The sequence below is a fragment of the Pseudorasbora parva genome, chromosome 7 (assembly GCF_024679245.1).
Source record: "Pseudorasbora parva isolate DD20220531a chromosome 7, ASM2467924v1, whole genome shotgun sequence".
Classification (NCBI taxonomy): Eukaryota; Metazoa; Chordata; class Actinopteri; order Cypriniformes; family Gobionidae; genus Pseudorasbora; species Pseudorasbora parva.
The window spans coordinates 85,004-111,293 of record NC_090178.1 but is presented as its reverse complement, the minus strand read 5'-3'; the positions used below and the strand labels follow the sequence as shown (position 1 = coordinate 111,293).

The 26,290-nt window shown below is 41.8% G+C and overlaps 1 protein-coding gene across 1 annotated transcript in view; it reads left to right on the top strand.

Annotated features, from left to right (window-relative positions):
• The window catches only part of fzd6 (frizzled class receptor 6), a 30,937-nt gene extending 5,050 nt beyond the window's left edge, over positions 1–25,887 (top strand). The window contains exons 3-7 of the mRNA XM_067447721.1: positions 12,133–12,329; positions 12,895–13,891; positions 21,608–21,756; positions 23,392–23,661; positions 25,037–25,887. Coding sequence (XP_067303822.1) covers positions 12,133–12,329; positions 12,895–13,891; positions 21,608–21,756; positions 23,392–23,661; positions 25,037–25,103 — 1,680 coding nt within the window. The 3' untranslated portion in view covers positions 25,104–25,887. The remainder of the gene's footprint in view (positions 1–12,132; positions 12,330–12,894; positions 13,892–21,607; positions 21,757–23,391; positions 23,662–25,036) is intronic.
• Positions 25,888–26,290: the final 403 nt, after the last annotated feature.

The window sequence follows — 26,290 nt, the reverse complement described above, 5'->3', positions numbered from 1 at the left end:
CGCTAATGTTAGTCTCTCTGTTTATCCCGAGGTTTATCCCGGATCTGGGCCCTGTCCGGATCGGATGGTGGACCTGCCTGGACAAGACCAACGCATCCTGGAGTGTCTGCTGAGCCGTGTCAAATGGTGTCTCCTCCGAATTTGCCTCACTGGCACGACATGCTCAAAACCCGTCTTCGGCGCAATAATTCCGATCTTTCATGTATTCATACTCTTGTGTAATCGACGCCCCATCCTAAATAAATCTGTCTCTTCCGTGATACCCTGAAAATTTTGAATAATCCGATCTAATATGATTTCCGACCTGTAAGGTTGCCAGAATAATAATCTTACACGGTGTGTTAATAGGCCAGAGGAGAACTGGCACCCCGACTGAGTCTGGTTTCTCCCAAGGTTTATTTTTCTCCATCATGCCCCGATGGAGTTTTGGTTCCTTGCCACTGTCGCCTTTGGCTTGGCTTGCTCAGTTGGGGACACTAAAAATATGATTAAAGTTATTCAACTTATTATACAAATAAAATGTATGAATTAGGTCTTATTTAATTCTATAAACTATAATACTGATCTGCCAACATTGTCGCTATATGATAATATATGATAACTAAGCTGATAACATCACTGTTTACTCCAGTACGACTGTACAGCCAAATCTAATTTTGTCGCAATATTATCCTGTTTGACACTGTGAAGCTGCTTTGACACAATCGTGATTGTAAAAGCGCTATATAAATAAAGTTGATTGATTGATTGATTGATATTACACACAAAATAAGTATAAATATAAGAAGTCCCATTAGATTAGTGCATGATTCAGCTATATGTTTGTGTGTGTGTGTGTGTGTGTGTGTGTGTGTGTGTGTGTGTGTGTGTGTGCGCGCGCACTTGCACTGTTCAGTTCCCTTATGGCACTGGGGTAAAAACTGTTTTTGAGTCTGTTGGTTCGTGATTTAATGGACCTAAAGCGTTTGCCAGAAGGCAGCATTCAAACAGCTGATGTCCAGGATGGGACCGGTCCTTTAAAATGTTTTCCGCTCTACTGAGGCAGCGTGTGGTGTAAAGTTCCTTAAGGGAAGGCAGAGTGCATCCAATGATTTTTTGTGCTGAATTGATGACCCTCTGTAGAGCTCTCTGATCTGCCACTGAGCAGCAGACACACCAGGTGGAGGTACAGTAAGTTAGTACCCTTTCAATGGAGCATCGGTAGAAAGACACTAGCAGCTGTGATTGTAGATTGTTCTTCCTGAGGATCCTCAAGAAATAAAGTCGCTGTTGTGCGACTGCTGATGACGTGTTTGTGCTCCAGGTGAGATCATTAGATATGGTCGTACCCAAGAATCTGAAAGCTGGGACTATCTCTACGCAAACCCCCTCGATGTGCAGTGGTGTGTGTTCCGTGTGGTGTTTTCTGAAGTCCATGATAAGCTCTTTGGTTTTTGATGCATTCAGTGCCAGGTTGTTTATCCCGCACCATTCTGTCAGTCTCTGTATTTCATCTCGGTACGCCAGTTCGTCTCCTCCTGAGATGAGTCCAGCTATGGTTGTATCATCTGCGATTTTGATAATAGTGTTGGCAGGATAGGTTGTGGTGCAGTCGTGAGTGTAAAGGATGTAGAGAAGCGGACTCAGCACGCACCCTTGTGGAGTACCTTAAAGATGTACTCATGACCCACCCTGTCAAAAGCTTTCTCCTGATCAATAGATAAAAAACCCACATCGAAATTTTCATTAATATCCATAACATCTCTTATTAAAAACAGATTGTCCATGATTGTGCGACCCAGAATACAGTATGTTTGGTCTCTCCTGACCACAATATGTAAATATTTGTTTGACCTATTGGCTAAAACTTTAGCCAATATTTTATAGTCAGAGCACATCAAAGACACAGGTCTCCAATTTTTTAATAAACCCAGATCTCCATTTTTTGGTATAAGAGACATCACAGCCCTCTGACAGCTGGTTGGTAATGTACCTTTTTCAAAACACTCACAACAAACTTCATACAAATCTTCACCTAAAACATTCCAGAAAGGGTTATAAAATTCAGCAGGTACTCCATCTATTCCTGGTGCACGTCCAGTGGAAAGCTGTTGGACTGCATCTGAAAGTTCATTAAAGTTGATCATGATATCGAGATTGTTCTTGTCCTCAGGTTGCAACTTTGGTAGTCCTTGTAATAATTGTGTCATGTTCTCAGAGTCACAGTCAGTGTGTCCATACAAATCAGCATAAAAATCCACTGCCATTTTCCTCATCTCTGTTGGATTTCATGTTAATGTTCCGTTTTCGTTGCGCAGATGAAACATTCGCTTTTGTTTTGCAACTTTCCGCTCCAGATTAAAAAAATAAGAAGTGGGAGAGTCAATGTCCGTGATAGAAGAAATTCTGGCTCTAATTGGAGCACCCTTTGCTCTTTCCTCTAAGATGGATCTTAATTCAAGTTTCTTATTCCTTAAACCATTTGGCAAACCCAGGACATTTACATCCATCGCACTTTCTATACCTTTTATTTCCTTCTCCAACTGCTCAATTTTCTCTTTTACACACAGTATTGTTATAGGAAAAATTCAGGCAAAAAATCTTTATCTGCGGTTTCCCCACCTCCCACCACTGTGGACTTTTTTCAAAATTACCTTTATTCAATTTCCACCTTTTCCAAAAGTCACGGAATTTCTCACAAAAAGACCCATCCTGCAGCAGTTTAGTATTAAAATGCCAATAAAACCTGGGGCGTGCTGAAGCAATAATATTAAAATCCATGCTCACAATGTGATGATCAGAAAAACCATTAGGGAAAATGGTTGCATTAGATCAGTGTTACTCATTGCGCGGCTCGTGAGCCTCATGCGGCTTGCCAAGCTTTAATTTGCGGCTCGCATTATATCACATGTGAATGCGTATCAATAGTACGAGTGTGCAATCTCGTGGAATGTGTGTGAGTTTTGGCGTGCATTATCATATGCACAGTTTATGCCGTGTATATGACACGCTCTTGGATGGGGGTGGGGGGTTTGTGCGTATAATACGTACCATATGCACGCCAAATACATTCCATGACGCTAAGTTAGGACGATTCTAACAGAGAAACCGCCTCACCAATGCACATCTCGCATGCCTCACAAGGATTGCAACGACAAGCTACAAATACAACATGAAGAAAGTCAAGGAAACGCACGCTTGCTTCCGCTTATCCCAGCATTAATTTAATCCTGCTTTTTTGGATGGCAGGAGTCTTCGGCTCGTCCCGTCTTTTTAGTCTGCGTGTTCTTCAATCCACAGCGGCGCAGAGCTAAGCGCACGTCAGAAGCAGAGGTGTGTGTGTGTGTGTGTGTGTGTGTATACATCTGAGCCTCTGTAGCAGATATATGCACCTTTTGTAAAAATGAAAGTTAAGACATCTGTCATTTATGTTTCTCTTGTATTGTATCTTCAGTTTTCTTTTTGCAGCCAAGTTTTATTTTCACAAAAATATTCAGGCCAATTAATAAACTTTTGTCTGCTCTAATTTCACAATCATTTTTAACTGAAAATATGCCCGTGATTCATAATGTAGGCCTAATTAACGAACAAGAAATATTAACAAAGCCATTTTCATCAGATTAGGCATTTTTAGTGCTATTGTTATCTAATTTGTTGGCCTTCAGAACATCTTCAAATGCACATATGGAGATCATAGAAATCAAAATGTTCTCGGGGGAGCATGTCCCGCGAACCCCCCCTAACATTTTCAATCTCTGTAATTATAAATATTATTGGATACAAATATTACATGTAAAGTATATCAGCAGATATTATAACCGTAATTAATCTAAACTATCCCTGATCTCTCTTCATCGGCAGATATTATAACCGTAATTAATCTAAACTATCCCTGTTCTCTCTTCATCTGCAGATATTATAACCGTAATTAAACTAAACTATCCCTGATCTCTCTTCATCTGCAGATATTATAACCGTAATTAATCTAAACTATCCCTGATCTCTCTTCATCAGCAGATATTATAACCGTAATTAAACTAAACTATCCCTGATCTCTCTTCATCGGCAGATATTATAACCGTAATTAATCTAAACTATCCCTGATCTCTCTTCATCAGCAGATATTATAACCGTAATTAAACTAAACTATCCCTGATCTCTCTTCATCGGCAGATATTATAACCGTAATTAATCTAAACTATCCCTGTTCTCTCTTCATCTGCAGATATTATAACCGTAATTAAACTAAACTATCCCTGATCTCTCTTCATCGGCAGATATTATAACCGTAATTAATCTAAACTATCCCTGTTCTCTCTTCATCTGCAGATATTATAACCGTAATTAATCTAAACTATCCCTGTTCTCTCTTCATCTGCAGATATTATAACCGTAATTAAACTAAACTATCCCTGTTCTCTCTTCATCAGCAGATATTATAACCGTAATTAAACTAAACTATCCCTGATCTCTCTTCATCGGCAGATATTATAACCGTAATTAATCTAAACTATCCCTGTTCTCTCTTCATCTGCAGATATTATAACCGTAATTAAACTAAACTATCCCTGTTCACTCTTCATCTGCAGATATTATAACCGTAATTAAACTAAACTATCCCTGATCTCTCTTCATCTGCAGATATTATAACCGTAATTAAACTAAACTATCCCTGATCTCTCTTCATCTGCAGATATTATAACCGTAATTAAACTAAACTATCCCTGATCTCTCTTCATCTGCAGATATTATAACCGTAATTAAACTAAACTATCCCTGTTCTCTCTTCATCTGCAGATATTATAACCGTAATTAAACTAAACTATCCCTGATCTCTCTTCATCGGCAGATATTATAACCGTAATTAATCTAAACTATCCCTGATCTCTCTTCATCGGCAGATATTATAACCGTAATTAATCTAAACTATCCCTGATCTCTCTTCATCTGCAGATATTATAACCGTAATTAAACTAAACTATCCCTGATCTCTCTTCATCTGCAGATATTATAACCGTAATTAAACTAAACTATCCCTGTTCTCTCTTCATCTGCAGATATTATAACCGTAATTAAACTAAACTATCCCTGATCTCTCTTCATCGGCAGATATTATAACCGTAATTAATCTAAACTATCCCTGATCTCTCTTCATCTGCAGATATTATAACCGTAATTAATCTAAACTATCCCTGATCTCTCTTCATCAGCAGATATTATAACCGTAATTAAACTAAACTATCCCTGTTCTCTCTTCATCTGCAGATATTATAACCGTAATTAAACTAAACTATCCCTGTTCTCTCTTCATCTGCAGATATTATAACCGTAATTAAACTAAACTATCCCTGTTCTCTCTTCATCAGCAGATATTATAACCGTAATTAAACTAAACTATCCCTGATCTCTCTTCATCGGCAGATATTATAACCGTAATTAAACTAAACTATCCCTGATCTCTCTTCATCTGCAGATATTATAACCGTAATTAAACTAAACTATCCCTGTTCTCTCTTCATCTGCAGATATTATAACCGTAATTAAACTAAACTATCCCTGATCTCTCTTCATCGGCAGATATTATAACCGTAATTAATCTAAACTATCCCTGATCTCTCTTCATCTGCAGATATTATAACCGTAATTAAACTAAACTATCCCTGATCTCTCTTCATCTGCAGATATTATAACCGTAATTAAACTAAACTATCCCTGTTCTCTCTTCATCTGCAGATATTATAACCGTAATTAAACTAAACTATCCCTGATCTCTCTTCATCGGCAGATATTATAACCGTAATTAATCTAAACTATCCCTGATCTCTCTTCATCTGCAGATATTATAACCGTAATTAATCTAAACTATCCCTGTTCACTCTTCATCTGCAGATATTATAACCGTAATTAAACTAAACTATCCCTGATCTCTCTTCATCGGCAGATATTATAACCGTAATTAAACTAAACTATCCCTGATCTCTCTTCATCGGCAGATATTATAACCGTAATTAAACTAAACTATCCCTGATCTCTCTTCATCTGCAGATATTATAACCGTAATTAATCTAAACTATCCCTGATCTCTCTTCATCAGCAGATATTATAACCGTAATTAAACTAAACTATCCCTGATCTCTCTTCATCTGCAGATATTATAACCGTAATTAATCTAAACTATCCCTGTTCTCTCTTCATCAGCAGATATTATAACCGTAATTAAACTAAACTATCCCTGATCTCTCTTCATCGGCAGATATTATAACCGTAATTAATCTAAACTATCCCTGATCTCTCTTCATCTGCAGATATTATAACCGTAATTAATCTAAACTATCCCTGTTCACTCTTCATCTGCAGATATTATAACCGTAATTAAACTAAACTATCCCTGATCTCTCTTCATCGGCAGATATTATAACCGTAATTAAACTAAACTATCCCTGATCTCTCTTCATCGGCAGATATTATAACCGTAATTAAACTAAACTATCCCTGATCTCTCTTCATCTGCAGATATTATAACCGTAATTAATCTAAACTATCCCTGATCTCTCTTCATCAGCAGATATTATAACCGTAATTAAACTAAACTATCCCTGATCTCTCTTCATCGGCAGATATTATAACCGTAATTAAACTAAACTATCCCTGATCTCTCTTCATCGGCAGATATTATAACCGTAATTAAACTAAACTATCCCTGATCTCTCTTCATCTGCAGATATTATAACCGTAATTAATCTAAACTATCCCTGATCTCTCTTCATCAGCAGATATTATAACCGTAATTAAACTAAACTATCCCTGTTCTCTCTTCATCTGCAGATATTATAACCGTAATTAAACTAAACTATCCCTGTTCTCTCTTCATCTGCAGATATTATAACCGTAATTAATCTAAACTATCCCTGTTCTCTCTTCATCAGCAGATATTATAACCGTAATTAAACTAAACTATCCCTGATCTCTCTTCATCGGCAGATATTATAACCGTAATTAATCTAAACTATCCCTGTTCTCTCTTCATCTGCAGATATTATAACCGTAATTAAACTAAACTATCCCTGTTCTCTCTTCATCAGCTGATATTATAACCGTAATTAAACTAAACTATCCCTGTTCTCTCTTCATCGGCAGATATTATAACCGTAATTAAACTAAACTATCCCTGTTCTCTCTTCATCAGCAGATATTATAACCGTAATTAAACTAAACTATCCCTGTTCTCACTTCATCGGCTGATATTATAACCGTAATTAAACTAAACTATCCCTGTTCTCTCTTCATCTGCAGATATTATAACCGTAATTAAACTAAACTATCCCTGATCTCTCTTCATCTGCATATATTATAACCGTAATTAAACTAAACTATCCCTGTTCTCTCTTCATCAGCAGATATTATAACCGTAATTAATCTAAACTATCCGTGTTCTCTCTTCATCAGCAGATATTATAACCGTAATTAATCTAAACTATCCCTGATCTCTCTTCATCTGCAGATATTATAACCGTAATTAATCTAAACTATCCCTGATCTCTCTTCATCTGCAGATATTATAACCGTAATTAAACTAAACTATCCCTGATCTCTCTTCATCTGCAGATATTATAACCGTAATTAAACTAAACTATCCCTGTTCTCTCTTCATCTGCAGATATTATAACCGTAATTAAACTAAACTATCCCTGTTCTCTCTTCATCAGCAGATATTATAACCGTAATTAAACTAAACTATCCCTGTTCTCTCTTCATCTGCAGATATTATAACCGTAATTAATCTAAACTATCCCTGATCTCTCTTCATCAGCAGATATTATAACCGTAATTAATCTAAACTATCCCTGATCTCTCTTCATCTGCAGATATTATAACCGTAATTAAACTAAACTATCCCTGATCTCTCTTCATCTGCAGATATTATAACCGTAATTAAACTAAACTATCCCTGTTCTCTCTTCATCAGCAGGTATTATAACCGTAATTAAACTAAACTATCCCTGATCTCTCTTCATCTGCAGATATTATAACCGTAATTAATCTAAACTATCCCTGATCTCTCTTCATCTGCAGATATTATAACCGTAATTAAACTAAACTATCCCTGTTCTCTCTTCATCTGCAGATATTATAACCGTAATTAATCTAAACTATCCCTGATCTCTCTTCATCTGCAGATATTATAACCGTAATTAAACTAAACTATCCCTGTTCTCTCTTCATCAGCAGGTATTATAACCGTAATTAAACTAAACTATCCCTGATCTCTCTTCATCAGCAGATATTATAACCGTAATTAAACTAAACTATCCCTGTTCTCTCTTCATCTGCAGATATTATAACCGTAATTAATCTAAACTATCCCTGATCTCTCTTCATCTGCAGATATTATAACCGTAATTAATCTAAACTATCCCTGATCTCTCTTCATCTGCAGATATTATAACCGTAATTAAACTAAACTATCCCTGATCTCTCTTCATCTGCAGATATTATAACCGTAATTAAACTAAACTATCCCTGATCTCTCTTCATCAGCAGATATTATAACCGTAATTAATCTAAACTATCCCTGATCTCTCTTCATCTGCAGATATTATAACCGTAATTAATCTAAACTATCCCTGATCTCTCTTCATCTGCAGATATTATAACCGTAATTAAACTAAACTATCCCTGTTCTCTCTTCATCTGCAGATATTATAACCGTAATTAAACTAAACTATCCCTGTTCTCTCTTCATCTGCAGATATTATAACCGTAATTAATCTAAACTATCCCTGATCTCTCTTCATCAGCAGATATTATAACCGTAATTAAACTAAACTATCCCTGATCTCTCTTCATCTGCAGATATTATAACCGTAATTAATCTAAACTATCCCTGATCTCTCTTCATCTGCAGATATTATAACCGTAATTAATCTAAACTATCCCTGATCTCTCTTCATCTGCAGATATTATAACCGTAATTAAACTAAACTATCCCTGATCTCTCTTCATCAGCAGATATTATAACCGTAATTAATCTAAACTATCCCTGATCTCTCTTCATCTGCAGATATTATAACCGTAATTAATCTAAACTATCCCTGATCTCTCTTCATCTGCAGATATTATAACCGTAATTAAACTAAACTATCCCTGTTCTCTCTTCATCTGCAGATATTATAACCGTAATTAAACTAAACTATCCCTGATCTCTCTTCATCGGCAGATATTATAACCGTAATTAAACTAAACTATCCCTGTTCTCTCTTCATCTGCAGATATTATAACCGTAATTAATCTAAACTATCCCTGTTCACTCTTCATCTGCAGATATTATAACCGTAATTAAACTAAACTATCCCTGTTCTCTCTTCATCTGCAGATATTATAACCGTAATTAAACTAAACTATCCCTGTTCTCTCTTCATCTGCAGATATTATAACCGTAATTAAACTAAACTATCCCTGTTCTCTCTTCATCTGCAGATATTATAACCGTAATTAAACTAAACTATCCCTGTTCACTCTTCATCTGCAGATATTATAACCGTAATTAAACTAAACTATCCCTGTTCACTCTTCATCTGCAGATATTATAACCGTAATTAAACTAAACTATCCCTGTTCTCTCTTCATCTGCAGATATTATAACCGTAATTAAACTAAACTATCCCTGTTCTCTCTTCATCTGCAGATATTATAACCGTAATTAAACTAAACTATCCCTGTTCACTCTTCATCTGCAGATATTATAACCGTAATTAAACTAAACTATCCCTGTTCTCTCTTCATCTGCAGATATTATAACCGTAATTAAACTAAACTATCCCTGATCTCTCTTCATCGGCAGATATTATAACCGTAATTAAACTAAACTATCCCTGATCTCTTTTCATCGGCAGATATTATAACCGTAATTAATCTAAACTATCCCTGTTCTCTCTTCATCGGCAGATATTATAACCGTAATTAACCTAACCTATCTCTGTTCTCTCTTCATCTGCAGATATTATAACCGTAATTAAACTAAACTATCCCTGTTCTCTCTTCATCTGCAGATATTATAACCGTAATTAAACTAAACTATCCCTGTTCTCTCTTCATCTGCAGATATTATAACCGTAATTAATCTAAAATATCCCTGTTCTCTCTTCATCTGCAGATATTATAACCGTAATTAAACTAAACTATCCCTGTTCTCTCTTCATCTGCAGATATTATAACCGTAATTAAACTAAACTATCCCTGATCTCTCTTCATCTGCAGATATTATAACCGTAATTAAACTAAACTATCCCTGTTCTCTCTTCATCTGCAGATATTATAACCGTAATTAATCTAAACTATCCCTGTTCTCTCTTCATCTGCAGATATTATAACCGTAATTAAACTAAACTATCCCTGTTCTCTCTTCATCTGCAGATATTATAACCGTAATTAATCTAAAATATCCCTGTTCTCTCTTCATCTGCAGATATTATAACCGTAATTAAACTAAACTATCCCTGTTCTCTCTTCATCTGCAGATATTATAACCGTAATTAATCTAAACTATCCCTGTTCTCTCTTCATCTGCAGATATTATAACCGTAATTAAACTAAACTATCCCTGTTCTCTCTTCATCTGCAGATATTATAACCGTAATTAAACTAAACTATCCCTGTTCTCTCTTCATCTGCATATATTATAACCGTAATTAAACTAAACTATCCCTGATCTCTCTTCATCGGCAGATATTATAACCGTAATTAAACTAAACTATCCCTGTTCTCTCTTCATCTGCAGATATTATAACCGTAATTAATCTAAACTATCCCTGTTCTCTCTTCATCGGCAGATATTATAACCGTAATTAAACTAAACTATCCCTGTTCTCTCTTCATCTGCAGATATTATAACCGTAATTAAACTAAACTATCCCTGTTCTCTCTTCATCTGCAGATATTATAACCGTAATTAATCTAAAATATCCCTGTTCTCTCTTCATCTGCAGATATTATAACCGTAATTAAACTAAACTATCCCTGTTCTCTCTTCATCTGCAGATATTATAACCGTAATTAATCTAAACTATCCCTGTTCTCTCTTCATCTGCAGATATTATAACCGTAATTAAACTAAACTATCCCTGATCTCTCTTCATCTGCAGATATTATAACGTAATTAAACTAAACTATCCCTGTTCTCTCTTCATCAGCAGATATTATAACCGTAATTAAACTAAACTATCCCTGTTCTCTCTTCATCTGCAGATATTATAACCGTAATTAATCTAAACTATCCCTGTTCTCTCTTCATCTGCAGATATTATAACCGTAATTAATCTAAACTATCCCTGTTCTCTCTTCATCTGCAGGTATTATAACCGTAATTAATCTAAACTATCCCTGTTCTCTCTTCATCTGCAGGTATTATAACCGTAATTAAACTAAACTATCCCTGTTCTCTCTTCATCAGCAGGTATTATAACCGTAATTAATCTAAACTATCCCTGTTCTCTCTTCATCAGCAGATATTATAACCGTAATTAAACTAAACTATCCCTGTTCTCTCTTCATCAGCAGGTATTATAACCGTAATTAATCTAAACTATCCCTGTTCTCTCTTCATCAGCAGATATTATAACCGTAATTAAACTAAACTATCCCTGATCTCTCTTCATCTGCAGATATTATAACGTAATTAAACTAAACTATCCCTGTTCTCTCTTCATCTGCAGGTATTATAACCGTAATTAATCTAAACTATCCCTGTTCTCTCTTCATCTGCAGATATTATAACCGTAATTAAACTAAACTATCCCTGTTCTCTCTTCATCTGCAGATATTATAACCGTAATTAAACTAAACTATCCCTGTTCTCTCTTCATCAGCAGGTATTATAACCGTAATTAATCTAAACTATCCCTGTTCTCTCTTCATCTGCAGGTATTATAACCGTAATTAATCTAAACTATCCCTGTTCTCTCTTCATCTGCAGATATTATAACCGTAATTAATCTAAACTATCCCTGTTCTCTCTTCATCAGCAGATATTATAAACATAATTAAACTAAACTATTCCTGTTCTCTCTTCATTGATCAACAACTGTCCCAAACCAATGTAATAATAACACCAGGTGTCGAGAGTGTGTATATGTTCATCTGTGTGTGTGTGTGCAGGTCTTCATGCCGCTGGTCAGCCTGCGCTGCTCTCCTGATGTGCATCTGTTCCTGTGCCAGGCCTTTGTCCCAGAGTGTCGCGATCACACGCGTGTGCTGCATCCGTGTAAAGAGAGGTGTGAGCGTGTGCGGAGCGAATGCAGCACGGACATGCTGACCTTCGGGATCAGCTGGCCATCTCAGCTGCAGTGCGACCGGTGAGACCCTGACCCTAACTATGACCCCTGATCATAACTGTGACCTCTGACTCTAACCCTGGCCCTAACACTGACCCTTACTCTGACCTTGACCCTAACCCTGACCCCTGAATCTAACATGACCTGACCCTAACCCTGAATCTGACTTCTAACCCTGACTCCTGACTCTAACTCTGACCTTGATCCTAACCCTGACCCCTGAATCTGACCTTAACCCTAACCCTGACCCTAACTCTGACCCTAACTTTGACCCTGACCCCTGTGTGTGTGTTTTCTGCAACAGGCCGCTGTAGTTTAGAGCTGATAAGGATATTTTGCTGTTGTCTGTGCTGTAGGCTGGAGTTGTGCCGCGTTCCTCTGTGTGTTTGTGTGTGTTTTGTGCAACAGGTCGCTGTAGTTTAGAGCTGATAAGGATAGTTTGCTGTTGTCTGTGCCATAGGCTGCAGTTGTGTGGTGTTCCTGTGTGTGTGTTGATAGTCTGCTGTTGTCTGTACCGTAGGCTGGAGTCGTGCCGCGTTCCTTTGTGTGTGTGTGTGTTGATAGTTTGCTGTTGTCTGTGCCGTAGGCTGGATTCGTGCCGCGTCCCTCCAGATGCTGCTGTGGCAGAAGTGAGCACCAGCAGTGCTGTGTCATCGGATCGGGACCTGGGCTTCTGGTGCCCGCTGCAGCTGAAGACTCGGCCGGGTTCGGGCTCTTTCCTCGGGGCTCCAGACTGTGCTCCGCCCTGCGCTAGCATGTTCCTGGAGCCGCAGGAGGCCCGTCTGGCTAAGCTCTTCATCGGGGTGAGCTCTGCAGTGTGCCTCTGTGCCTCCGTCTTCACCTCGCTGACCTTCCTGCTGGACGTGTCTCGCTTCCGTTACCCCGAACGGCCCATCGTCTTCTGCTCGCTGTGCTACAGCTGCGTCTCGCTGGCCTATCTGCTGGGCTTCCTGCTGGATGAGGAGGCAGCCTGCCTGAAGCCGAGCGAGCCGGGCCGAGAGGCCACAGCCGTAATTGGGGCTCAGAGCCGGCTGTGCTCGCTGCTCTTCATGCTGCTCTACTTCTCCTCCACCGCCGGCCTGCTGTGGTGGCTCAGCCTCACCCTCACCTGGTTCCTGGCCGCGGGGCCGAAGTGGAGCTGCGAGGCCATAGAGCAGCGTGCGGTGTGGTTCCATGTGGCGGGCTGGGGCGTCCCCGGGGCCCTGACTGTGGTTCTCCTCACCCTGGGGAAGGTGGAGGGCGACGGCCTGAGCGGAGTGTGCTTCGTGGGGCTGTATGATCTGCAGACTCTTCGCTGGTTCGTCGTGGCTCCGCTAGCCCTCGCGGTACTGCTGGGCCTGGCTCTGCTGCTCGGAGGCATCGTCTCTCTGAACCGCGTGCGGCAGGTGATCCAGCATGACGAGCAGAACCAGGAGAAGCTGAAGAAGTTCATGATCCGCATCGGGGTGTTCAGCGGCCTGTACCTGCTACCTCTGCTGACCCTGCTCTGCTGTTACCTGTACGAGCAGGCCTGGCGACACACCTGGGAGAACAGCTGGATCCGCCGGCACTGCCAGGAGTACAGCATCCCCTGCCCCAGCCAGGTAAGAGAGCTCACCCTAACCCCACCTGAGCTTCATATACGGCCCACCAGATACAGGGGTTTCTTCATTTCATTCATTACATTCATTTCATTTTTCCGCTCTAGCCCTTTTTATAGGCTCCATCACACAGTCAGCTCTAGCCCTTTCTATAGGCTCATCACACAGTGAGCTCTAGCCCTTTCTATAGGCTCCATCACACAGTCAGCTCTAGCCCTTTCTATAGGCTCATCACACAGTGAGCTCTAGCCCTTTCTATAGACTCCATCACACAGTGAGCTCTAGCCCTTTCTATAGACTCCATCACACAGTGAGCTCTAGCCCTTTCTATAGACTCCATCACACAGTGAGCTCTAGCCCTTTCTATAGACTCCATCACACAGTGAGCTCTAGCCCTTTCTATAGACTCCATCACACAGTGAGCTCTAGCCCTTTCTATAGACTCCATCACTCAGTCAGCTCTAGCCCTTTCTATAGGCTCCATCACACAGTGAGCTCTAGTCCTTTCTAAAGGCTCCATCACACAGTGAGCTCTAGTCCTTTCTATAGGCTCCATCACACAGTGAGCTCTAGTCCTTTCTATAGGCTCCATCACACAGTGAGCTCTAGCCCTTTCTATAGGCTCCATCACACAGTGAGCTCTAGTCCTTTCTAAAGGCTCCATAACACAGTCAGCTCCAGCCCTTTCTATAGGCTCCATCACACAGTCAGCTCCAGCCCTTCCTACAGGCTCCATCACACAGTCAGCTCCAGCCCTTTCTATAGGCTCCATCACACAGTCAGCTCCAGCCCTTCCTACAGGCTCCATCACACAGTCAGCTCCAGCCCTTCCTACAGGCTCCATCACACAGTCAGCTCCAGCCCTTCCTACAGGCTCCATCACAGAGTGAGCTCCAGCCCTTTCTATAGGCTCCATCACACAGTCAGCTCCAGCCCTTTCTATAGGCTCCATCACACAGTGAGCTCTAGCCCTTTCTATAGGCCCCATCACACAGTGAGCTCTAGCCCTTTCTATAGGCCCCATCACACAGTCAGATCTAGCCCTTTCTACAGGCCCCATCACACAGTGAGCTCTAGCCCTTCCTACAGGCTCCATCACACAGTCAGCTCTAGCCCTTTCTATAGGCCCCATCACTCAGTCAGCTCCAGCCCTTCCTACAGGCTCCATCACACAGTGAGCTCTAGTCCTTTCTATAGGCCCCATCACACAGTGAGCTCCAGCCCTTTTTATAGGCTCCATCACACAGTCAGCTCCAGCTCTTTCTATAGGCTCCATCACACAATCAGCTCCAGCTCTTTCTATAGGCTCCATCACACAGTCAGCTCTAGCCCTTTCTTTAGGCCCCATCACTCAGTCAGCTCTAGCCCTTTCTATAGGCCCCATCACACAGTCAGCTCCAGCTCTTTTTATAGGCTCCATCACACAGTCAGCTCTAGCCCTTTCTATACGCCCCATCACACAGTGAGCTCTAGCCCTTTCTATAGGCCCCATCACACAGTGAGCTCTAGCCCTTTCTATAGGCTCCATCACACAGTGAGCTCTAGCCCTTTCTATAGGCCCCATCACACAGTCAGCTCTAGCCCTTTCTATAGGCTCCATCACACAGTGAGCTCTAGCCCTTTCTATAGGCCCCATCACACAGTCAGCTCTAGCCCTTTCTATAGGCTCCATCACACAGTGAGCTCTAGCCCTTTCTATAGGCCCCATCACACAGTCAGCTCTAGCCCTTTCTATAGGCTCCATCACACAGTGAGCTCTAGCCCTTTCTATAGGCCCCATCACACAGTCAGCTCTAGCCCTTTCTATAGGCCCCATCACAGTCACCTCTAGCCCTTTCTATAGGCCCCATCACACAGTCAGCTCTAGCCCTTTCTATAGGCTCCATCACACAGTGAGCTCTAGCCCTTTCTATAGGCCCCATCACAGTCAGCTCCAGCCCTTTCTATAGGCCCCATCACAGTCAGCTCTAGCCCTTTCTATAGGCTCCATCACACAGTGAGCTCTAGCCCTTTCTATAGGCTCCATCACACAGTGAGCTCTAGCCCTTTCTATAGGCCCCATCACACAGTCAGCTCTAGCCCTTTCTATAGGCCCCATCACACAGTCAGCTCTGGCACTTTCTATAGGCTCCATCACACAGTGAGCTGTAGTCCTTTCTATAGGCTCCATCACACAGTGAGCTCTAGCCCTTTCTATAGGCCCCATCACACAGTCAGCTCTAGCCCTTTCTATAGGCTCCATCACACAGTCAGCTCTAGCCCCTTCCATAGGCCCCATCACACAGTCAGCTCTAGCCCTTTCTATAGGCCCCATCACACAGTGAGCTCTAGTCCTTTCTATAGGCCTCATCACACAGTGAGCTGTAGTCCTTTCTATAGGCTCCATCACACAGTGAGCTCTAGCCCTTTCTATAGGCCCCATCACACAGTCAGCTCTAGCCCTTTCTATAGGCTCCATCACACAGTCAGCTCTAGCCCTTTCTATAGGCTCCATCACACAGTGAGCTCTAGCCCTTTCTATAGGCCCCATCACACAGTCACCTCTAGCCCTTTCTATAGGCTCATCACACAGTCAGCTCTAGCCCTTTCTATAGGCTCCATCACACAGTCAGCTCTAGTCCTTTCTATAGGCCTCATCACACAGTCACCTCTAGTCCTTTCTATAGGCTCATCACACAGTCACCTCTAGCCCTTTCTATAGGCTCCATCACACAGTCAGCTCTAGTCCTTTCTATAGGCTCCATCACACTGTCAGCTCTAGCCCTTTCTATAGGCCCCATCACACAGTCAGCTCTAGCCCTTTCTATAGGCCCCATCACACAGTCACCTCTAGCCCTTTCTATAGGCTCATCACACAGTCAGCTCTAGCCCTTTCTATAGGCTCCATCACACAGTCAGCTCTAGTCCTTTCTATAGGCCTCATCACACAGTCACCTCTAGTCCTTTCTATAGGCTCATCACACAGTCACCTCTAGCCCTTTCTATAGGCTCCATCACACAGTCAGCTCTAGTCCTTTCTATAGGCTCCATCACACTGTCAGCTCTAGCCCTTTCTATAGGCCCCATCACACAGTCAGCTCTAGCCCTTTCTATAGGCCCCATCACACAGTCAGCTCTAGCCCTTTCTACAGGCCCCATCACACAGTCAGCTCTAGCCCTTTCTATAGGCTCCATCACACAGTGAGCTCTAGCCCTTTCTATAGACTCCATCACTCAGTCAGCTCTAGTCCTTTCTATAGGCCCCATCACACAGACACCTTTAGCCCTTTCTATAGGCCCCATCACACAGTCAGCTCTAGCCCTTTCTATAGGCTCCATCACACTGTCAGCTCTAGCCCTTTCTATAGGCCCCATCACACAGTCAGCTCTAGCCCTTTCTATAGGCCCATCACTCAGTCAGCTCTAGCCCTTTCTATAGGCCCCATCACACAGTCAGCTCTAGCCCTTTCTATAGGCTCCATCACACAGTGAGCTCTAGCCCTTTCTATAGACTCCATCACTCAGTCAGCTCTAGCCCTTTCTATAGGCTCCATCACACAGTCAGCTCTAGCCCTTTCTATAGGCTCCATCACACAGTCAGCTCTAGCCCTTTCTATAGACTCCATCACACAGTCAGCTCTAGCCCTTTCTATAGGCCCCATCACACAGTCAGCTCTAGCCCTTTCTATAGGCCCCATCACACAGTCAGCTCTAGCCCTTTCTATAGGCCCCATCACACAGTCACCTCTAGCCCTTTCTATAGGCCCCATCACACAGTCACCTCTAGCCCTTTCTATAGGCCCCATCACACAGTCAGCTCTAGCCCTTTCTATAGGCCCCATCACACAGTGAGCTCTAGTCCTTTCTATAGGCCTCATCACACAGTCACCTCTAGTCCTTTCTATAGGCTCATCACACAGTCAGCTCTAGCCCTTTCTATAGGCCCCATCACACAGTGAGCTCTAGCCCTTTCTATAGGCCCCATCACACAGTCAGCTCTAGCCCTTTCTATAGGCCCCATCACACAGTCAGCTCTAGCCCTTTCTATAGGCCCCATCACACAGTGAGCTCTAGCCCTTTCTATAGGTCCCATCACACAGTCACCTCTAGCCCTTTCTATAGGCCCCATCACACAGTCAGCTCTAGCCCTTTCTATAGGCCCCATCACACAGTGAGCTCTAGTCCTTTCTATAGGCCTCATCACACAGTCACCTCTAGTCCTTTCTATAGGCTCATCACACAGTCAGCTCTAGCCCTTTCTATAGGCTCCATCACTCAGTCAGCTCTAGCCCTTTCTATAGGCTCCATCACTCAGTCAGCTCTAGCCCTTTCTATAGGCTCATCACACAGTGAGCTCTAGCCCTTTCTATAGGCTCCATCACACAGTGAGCTCTAGTCCTTTCTATAGGCTGCATCACACAGTCAGCTCTAGCCCTTTCTATAGGCCCCATCACACAGTGAGCTCTAGCCCTTTCTATAGGCTCCATCACACAGTCAGCTCTAGCCCTTTCTATAGGCTCATCACACAGTGAGCTCTAGCCCTTTCTATAGGCCCCATCACACAGTGAGCTCTAGTCCTTTCTATAGGCTCCATCACACAGTCAGCTCTAGCCCTTTCTATAGGCCCCATCACTCAGTCAGCTCTAGCCCTTTCTATAGGCTCCATCACACAGTCAGCTCTAGCCCTTTCTATAGGCCCCATCACTCAGTCAGCTCTAGCCCTTTCTATAGGCTCATCACACAGTCAGCTCTAGCCCTTTCTATAGGCCTCATCACTCAGTCAGGTCTAGCCCTTTCTATAAGCTCATCACACAGTCAGCTCTAGCCCTTTCTATAGGCCCCATCACTCAGTCAGCTCTAGCCCTTTCTATAGGCCTCATCACACAGTCAGCTCTAGCCCTTTCTATAGGCCCCATCACTCAGTCAGCTCTAGCCCTTTCTATAGGCCCCATCACTCAGTCAGCTCTAGCCCTTTCTATAGACTCCATCACTCAGTCAGCTCTAGCCCTTTCTATAGGCTCCATCACACAGTCAGCTCTAGCCCTTTCTATAGGCTCCATCACACAGTCAGCTCTAGCCCTTTCTATAGACTCCATCACACAGTCAGCTCTAGCCCTTTCTATAGGCCCCATCACACAGTCAGCTCTAGCCCTTTCTATAGGCCCCATCACACAGTCAGCTCTAGCCCTTTCTATAGGCCCCATCACACAGTGAGCTCTAGCCCTTTCTATAGGCCCCATCACACAGTCACCTCTAGCCCTTTCTATAGGCCCCATCACACAGTCAGCTCTAGCCCTTTCTATAGGCCCCATCACACAGTCAGCTCTAGCCCTTTCTATAGGCCCCATCACACAGTGAGCTCTAGTCCTTTCTATAGGCCTCATCACACAGTCACCTCTAGTCCTTTCTATAGGCTCATCACACAGTCAGCTCTAGCCCTTTCTATAGGCCCCATCACACAGTGAGCTCTAGCCCTTTCTATAGGCCCCATCACACAGTCAGCTCTAGCCCTTTCTATAGGCCCCATCACACAGTCAGCTCTAGCCCTTTCTATAGGCCCCATCACACAGTGAGCTCTAGCCCTTTCTATAGGTCCCATCACACAGTCACCTCTAGCCCTTTCTATAGGCCCCATCACACAGTCAGCTCTAGCCCTTTCTATAGGCCCCATCACACAGTGAGCTCTAGTCCTTTCTATAGGCCTCATCACACAGTCACCTCTAGTCCTTTCTATAGGCTCATCACACAGTCAGCTCTAGCCCTTTCTATAGGCTCCATCACTCAGTCAGCTCTAGCCCTTTCTATAGGCTCCATCACTCAGTCAGCTCTAGCCCTTTCTATAGGCTCATCACACAGTGAGCTCTAGCCCTTTCTATAGGCTCCATCACACAGTGAGCTCTAGTCCTTTCTATAGGCTGCATCACACAGTCAGCTCTAGCCCTTTCTATAGGCCCCATCACACAGTGAGCTCTAGCCCTTTCTATAGGCTCCATCACACAGTCAGCTCTAGCCCTTTCTATAGGCTCATCACACAGTGAGCTCTAGCCCTTTCTATAGGCCCCATCACACAGTGAGCTCTAGTCCTTTCTATAGGCTCCATCACACAGTCAGCTCTAGCCCTTTCTATAGGCCCCATCACTCAGTCAGCTCTAGCCCTTTCTATAGGCTCCATCACACAGTCAGCTCTAGCCCTTTCTATAGGCCCCATCACTCAGTCAGCTCTAGCCCTTTCTATAGGCTCATCACACAGTCAGCTCTAGCCCTTTCTATAGGCCTCATCACTCAGTCAGGTCTAGCCCTTTCTATAAGCTCATCACACAGTCAGCTCTAGCCCTTTCTATAGGCCCCATCACTCAGTCAGCTCTAGCCCTTTCTATAGGCCTCATCACACAGTCAGCTCTAGCCCTTTCTATAGGCCCCATCACTCAGTCAGCTCTAGCCCTTTCTATAGGCCCCATCACTCAGTCAGCTCTAGCCCTTTCTATAGGCCTCATCACACAGTCAGCTCTAGCCCTTTCTATAGGCCCCATCACTCAGTCAGCTCTAGCCCTTTCTATAGGCCTCATCACACAGTCAGCTCTAGCCCTTTCTATAGGCCCCATCACACAGTCAGCTCTAGCCCTTTCTATAGGCCCCATCACACAGTCAGCTCTAGCCCTTTCTATAGGCCCCATCACACAGTCAGCTCTAGCCCTTTCTATAGGCCCCATCACACAGTGAGCTCTAGCCCTTTCTATAGGCCCCATCACACAGTCACCTCTAGCCCTTTCTATAGGCCCCATCACACAGTCAGCTCTAGCCCTTTCTATAGGCCCCATCACACAGTCACCTCTAGCCCTTTCTATAGGCTCCATCACACAGTCAGCTCTAGCCCTTTCTATAGGCTCATCACACAGTGAGCTCTAGCCCTTTCTATAGGCTCATCACACAGTCAGCTCTAGCCCTTTCTATAGGCTCCATCACTCAGTCAGCTCTAGCCCTTTCTATAGGCTCCATCACTCAGTCAGCTCTAGCCCTTTCTATAGGCTCATCACACAGTGAGCTCTAGCCCTTTCTATAGGCTCCATCACACAGTGAGCTCTAGTCCTTTCTATAGGCTCCATCACACAGTCAGCTCTAGCCCTTTCTATAGGCCCCATCACACAGTGAGCTCTAGCCCTTTCTATAGGCTCCATCACACAGTCAGCTCTAGCCCTTTCTATAGGCTCATCACACAGTGAGCTCTAGGCCTTTCTATAGGCCTCATCACTCAGTCAGCTCTAGCCCTTTCTATAGGCCCCATCACTCAGTCAGCTCTAGCCCTTTCTATAGGCTCCATCACACAGTGAGCTCTAGTCCTTTCTATAGGCTCCATCACACAGTCAGCTCTAGCCCTTTCTATAGGCCCCATCACTCAGTCAGCTCTAGCCCTTTCTATAGGCCCCATCACTCAGTCAGCTCTAGCCCTTTCTATAGGCTCCATCACTCAGTCAGCTCTAGCCCTTTCTATAGGCCCCATCACTCAGTCAGCTCTAGCCCTTTCTATAGGCCTCATCACACAGTGAGCTCTAGCCCTTTCTATAGGCTCCATCACACAGTGAGCTCTAGTCCTTTCTATAGGCCCCATCACACAGTCAGCTCTGAGTGTGTGAGAGTGTGTGAGAGTGTGTGTGTGAGAGTGTGTGTGTGAGAGTGTATGTGAGTTTGTGTGTGAGGTATGGGAGTTCATCCCTGGTTTATTCTCTGGCCTGTTTGTTGTAGAGCTCTGATGCGGAGCGGCCTGAGCTCTCCCTCTTCCTCATCAAGTATCTGATGACTCTGGTGGTGGGAATATCAGCGGTGTTCTGGGTCAGCAGCCGCAAAACCTGCTCGGAGTGGGCATCCTTTTTCAAGAGAACGCGCAGGAAAGAGTGAGGCTAAGCTGGCACCTCATCCAATATCATTTAAAGAGAAAAATAAGAAATGAATTAACATGGACAGTTGTTTGCACAGTCCGGTGTGATGTGGAGGTGTTAGGGGTGTGATGACACACTCGTCAATATATGATAATAAACTGGCCATACGATATGTATTGTGATATTTTAAGCCAAAATAAAGATTTTTTTTAAATTATTATTTAAATATTATTTTTATATTATCAGGAAACACAAATATTCCCCTAATATAATGAGTATATAGGCTAGTAAAATGAATATATAGGCTAAAATAGTGAATATATGGGCTAATATAGTGAATATATAGGCTAATATAGTAAATATATGGGCTAATATAGTGAATATATAGGCTAATATAGTGAATATATAGGCTGATATGATGAATATATAGGCTAATATAGTGAATATATAGGCTAATATAGTGAATATATAGGTTAATATAGTGAATATATAGGCTAATATAGTGAATATATAGGCTAATATAGTGAATATATAGGTTAATATAGTGAATATATAGGCTAATATAGTGAATATATAGGCTAATATAGTGAATATATAGGCTAATATAGTGAATATATAGGTTAATATAGTGAATATATAGGCTAATATAGTGAATATATAGGTTAATATAGTGAATATATAGGCTAATATAGTGAATATATAGGCTAATATAGTGAATATATAGGCTAATATAGTGAATATATAGGTTAATATAGTGAATATATAGGCTAATATAGTGAATATATAGGCTAATATAGTGAATATATAGGCTAATATAGTGAATATATAGGCTAATATAGTGAATATATAGGCTAATATAGTGAACATATAGGCTAATATAGTGAATATATAGGCTAATATAGTGAACATATAGGCTAATATAGTGAACATATAGGCTAATATAGTGAATATATAGGCTAATATAGTGAATATATAGGCTAATATAGTGAATATATAGGCTAATATAGTGAATATATAGGCTAATATAGTGAACATATAGGCTAATATAGTGAATATATAGGCTAATATAGTGAACATATAGGCTAATATAGTGAATATATAGGCTAATATAGTGAATATATAGGCTAATATAGTGAATATATAGGCTAATATAGTGAATATATAGGCTAATATAGTGAATATATAGGCTGATATAGTGAATATATAGGCTAATATAGTGAACATATAGGCTAATATAGTGAATATATAGGCTAATATAGTGAACATATAGGCTAATATAGTGAATATATAGGCTAATATAGTGAACATATAGGCTAATATAGTGAATATATAGGTTAATATAGTGAATATATAGGCTAATATAGTGAATATATAGGCTAATATAGTGAATATATAGGCTAATATAGTGAACATATAGGCTAATATAGTGAACATATAGGCTAATATAGTGAATATATAGGCTAATATAGTGAATATATAGGCTAATATAGTGAATATATAGGCTAATATAGTGAATATATAGGCTAATATAGTGAACATATATACAGTGTCATTACATCTCTAGAGAAAGCAGATGTTTGCATGCCTACCTGTCTAAAACCGTGTGTGTGTTTTTGTGCGCGTGTGTGTGTGTGTGTGTGTGTGCTCCAGCCCCATCAGTGAGAGTCGGCGTGTCCTGCAGGAGTCCTGTGAGTTTTTCCTCAAGCACAACAGCCGCATGCAGAAGGCCAAACACTGCAAGAGTTCCTCACACAAGCTGAAGGTCATGTCGAAGTCCATGGGCACCAGCACAGGCATGCACACGCCTGTCACCAGCAACCATGAACACACGCCTGTCTCCACAGCAACGCACAACCACAGTGCGTGTGATCTGCCGGGTTCCTCTGAGCGCATGGGCTCCGGTCGGATCAGCGCACACAGGTTCATATTACACTGAATTATACTTGAATATTATTATACTTTATACTTAACATTTACGCTTCAGATTAAATATTCTCTCCTCAGTGACAGTAGCTCTTTGGAAAAGGCTGGACATTGTCCTTCATTTTGTTTGCTATAATAAATGCTACTGCCTACCAGCTGCAATAACCAGCAAAACTTTATTCCAATTTTTTTTTTTATATATCGCCATGAATATTATTTATCGCAAATATTCTTGAAATATCGTGATATAATTTTGAGGCTATATCGCCCACCCCTACCGTTAAAGGCCAACTCCGGTGAGAAATGACCCTAGGGGTGATTAACAGATGGTCAGCGAGTAGATCGTTCTCTGGGATGCGTTTTCATGGAACTCGAATGTAAAGAGTTTTATTTCTAAAAACAGATTAGCTTATAACACTAGTCTATGGGGCACAGGGTAGTGAAATTAAATCGCTAGTTAACACCACTAACAAGGCTCAACATAGCCTCACACTAACACAGCAGCATAATGAGGGTCCCTACATGCAAACCGAAGCATTGAGAACTTTGTAAGAGTACAAACAGTTTAATAAGAAGACACTTTATAGACATAGTGCCTTACGCGTTCACGGACAGGCGCCATCTTGGAAAACAGTCTCGACTCATCGAGCGACGAGAGCTCTGCTAAGTGATGAACTGTGACTTGGAATCTCATATGGTCCGTTGTTTCCGGAAGAAAACACTGAACACAACAGAGAGAGAGAGAGAAAAAAAAAAGTCCATGTAATTAGATTTCAAAAACTTAATTCCTATCGACCAGCTCACTTAGAACAGCGCTCGTAGATCGATTCATCGAGACTGTTTTTCGAGACGGTGCCTGTCCGTGAACGCGTAAGGGACTGTTTACAACGTATCTTCTTATTAAACTGTTTGTACTCTAACAAGTTCTCAATGCTTCGGGTTGCATGTAGGGACCCTCATTATGCTGCTGTGTTAGTGTGAGGCTATTTTGAGCCTTGTTAGTGGTATTAACTAGCGGTTTAATTTTACCACCCTGTGTCTACCTTGTGCCCCATAGACAAGCACTATAAGCTAATCTGTTTTTAAAGATAAAACTGTTAACATTCGATTTTCAAGAAAGCGCATCCCAGAGAACGATCTACTCTGTAACCATCTGCTAATTACCTCTAGGGTCATTTCTCACCGGAGTTGTCCTTTAACGCTCAGGTTTAAGGTAAGCATGCTTCTCTTCCTGGATTGGGTTCCTGCGAGTGGGTTGCGTATTCAGACCGTCTCCGGGGTTAGACTAGCCGGTTACTACATTTCCATTTAAACGGTTATGAAATTAGTTGTTAACATCCCTAGTTTTTAACACCTACTTTTATTGCTTTAGGTTGACACCCAAAGATGAAGTGCTGGAGGCCAGCCAGAGCTCCGCCCACTGTACCAGCAGCCAATGAGAGCTAAGGGAGAGACTTCTGGCCCCGCCTCCTTCTGTGTTTCTTCATGAGTTATGTCCACAGCACTGCGTTCTGAGGCCATCTTATTCAGGATTGCACATTCCTAACTCTTCTCCAAGCGATCCAACACTGGAAAAGTCTTAACACTGGCACTTCTGACCTAACCAATGAACAAAAGCCACAGATCAGATTCACTCTTAAACCACAAGTGCTCTGACTGTACACCAAAAACATATCCCAATACATTCCTAATGGGAATACTGGGAAAACAGCAATGATGTTTGCTGATATTAACCTGCTCTGCCTTATCTTCCAATTAAAATGATGAAGATTAAGGTTTGTCACTTCACCTTTCTATCAAGCAATCTTTTTACAAAGCTTTGATAGTGTATTTTCATCATGTATGATAAAGTTTAATCAGTGTGGCGTCTCCTCGATGTTTGTCAGGAATGAAGAGAGGCTGAAGTGGGAAGTCATCTAGGATCTTTATACGTTAAATTATCCGTTATATTCATTATGCCGTATATCCTGACTACGCTTTATTGATCTTCATTATTATGATCATTTCGTTTTTTTGCACCTTGTAAAGTTACAAAAATACTTTAAAGACTTGTATCCACACGTAAATAAAGGATAGAGTAGGTCACCTGATTTGATTATCATTGTATTAATAATCTATTGCAACTGTGTGATGAATTACTGCTGTCTCTGTCTGTCATATACTTTACTGTGTTTATAGCACAAAGTTTATCTTAACTTAATAAACTCCGTAGAAAATCGTCAATGCAAAGTTTTTTAGCCCGTGGTCTTTGGTGCTCGCGTCAGGGGCCGCATCTAATCTTGACACCAAGAGTTGTAAATGTTCTTAGCTAAGAGTTTTCTCTTAAAAGCTTTTACTGAAGATTAAAGAGACGTCTTAAGATAAGAGTTTGGGCAGGGTTAACCTCGTTGCTATAGATGATGTCAGCACACTAATAATGAACATTGATTGGCTGATGGGAGAGAGGTCAGCATAGTGGGTTTTAGTCATAGAGCGAGGTTGCACCGAATTATCGCCCAGGATTCGGTATCGGCCGATGAAAGCGATTATTTTCACTATCGGCCATTGGACAGGTTGTTTAAAACAGCTGATGATCAGTGCCGATTATATCCTGCCAATCAAAAGGTGACACAAACACGTGAGACTG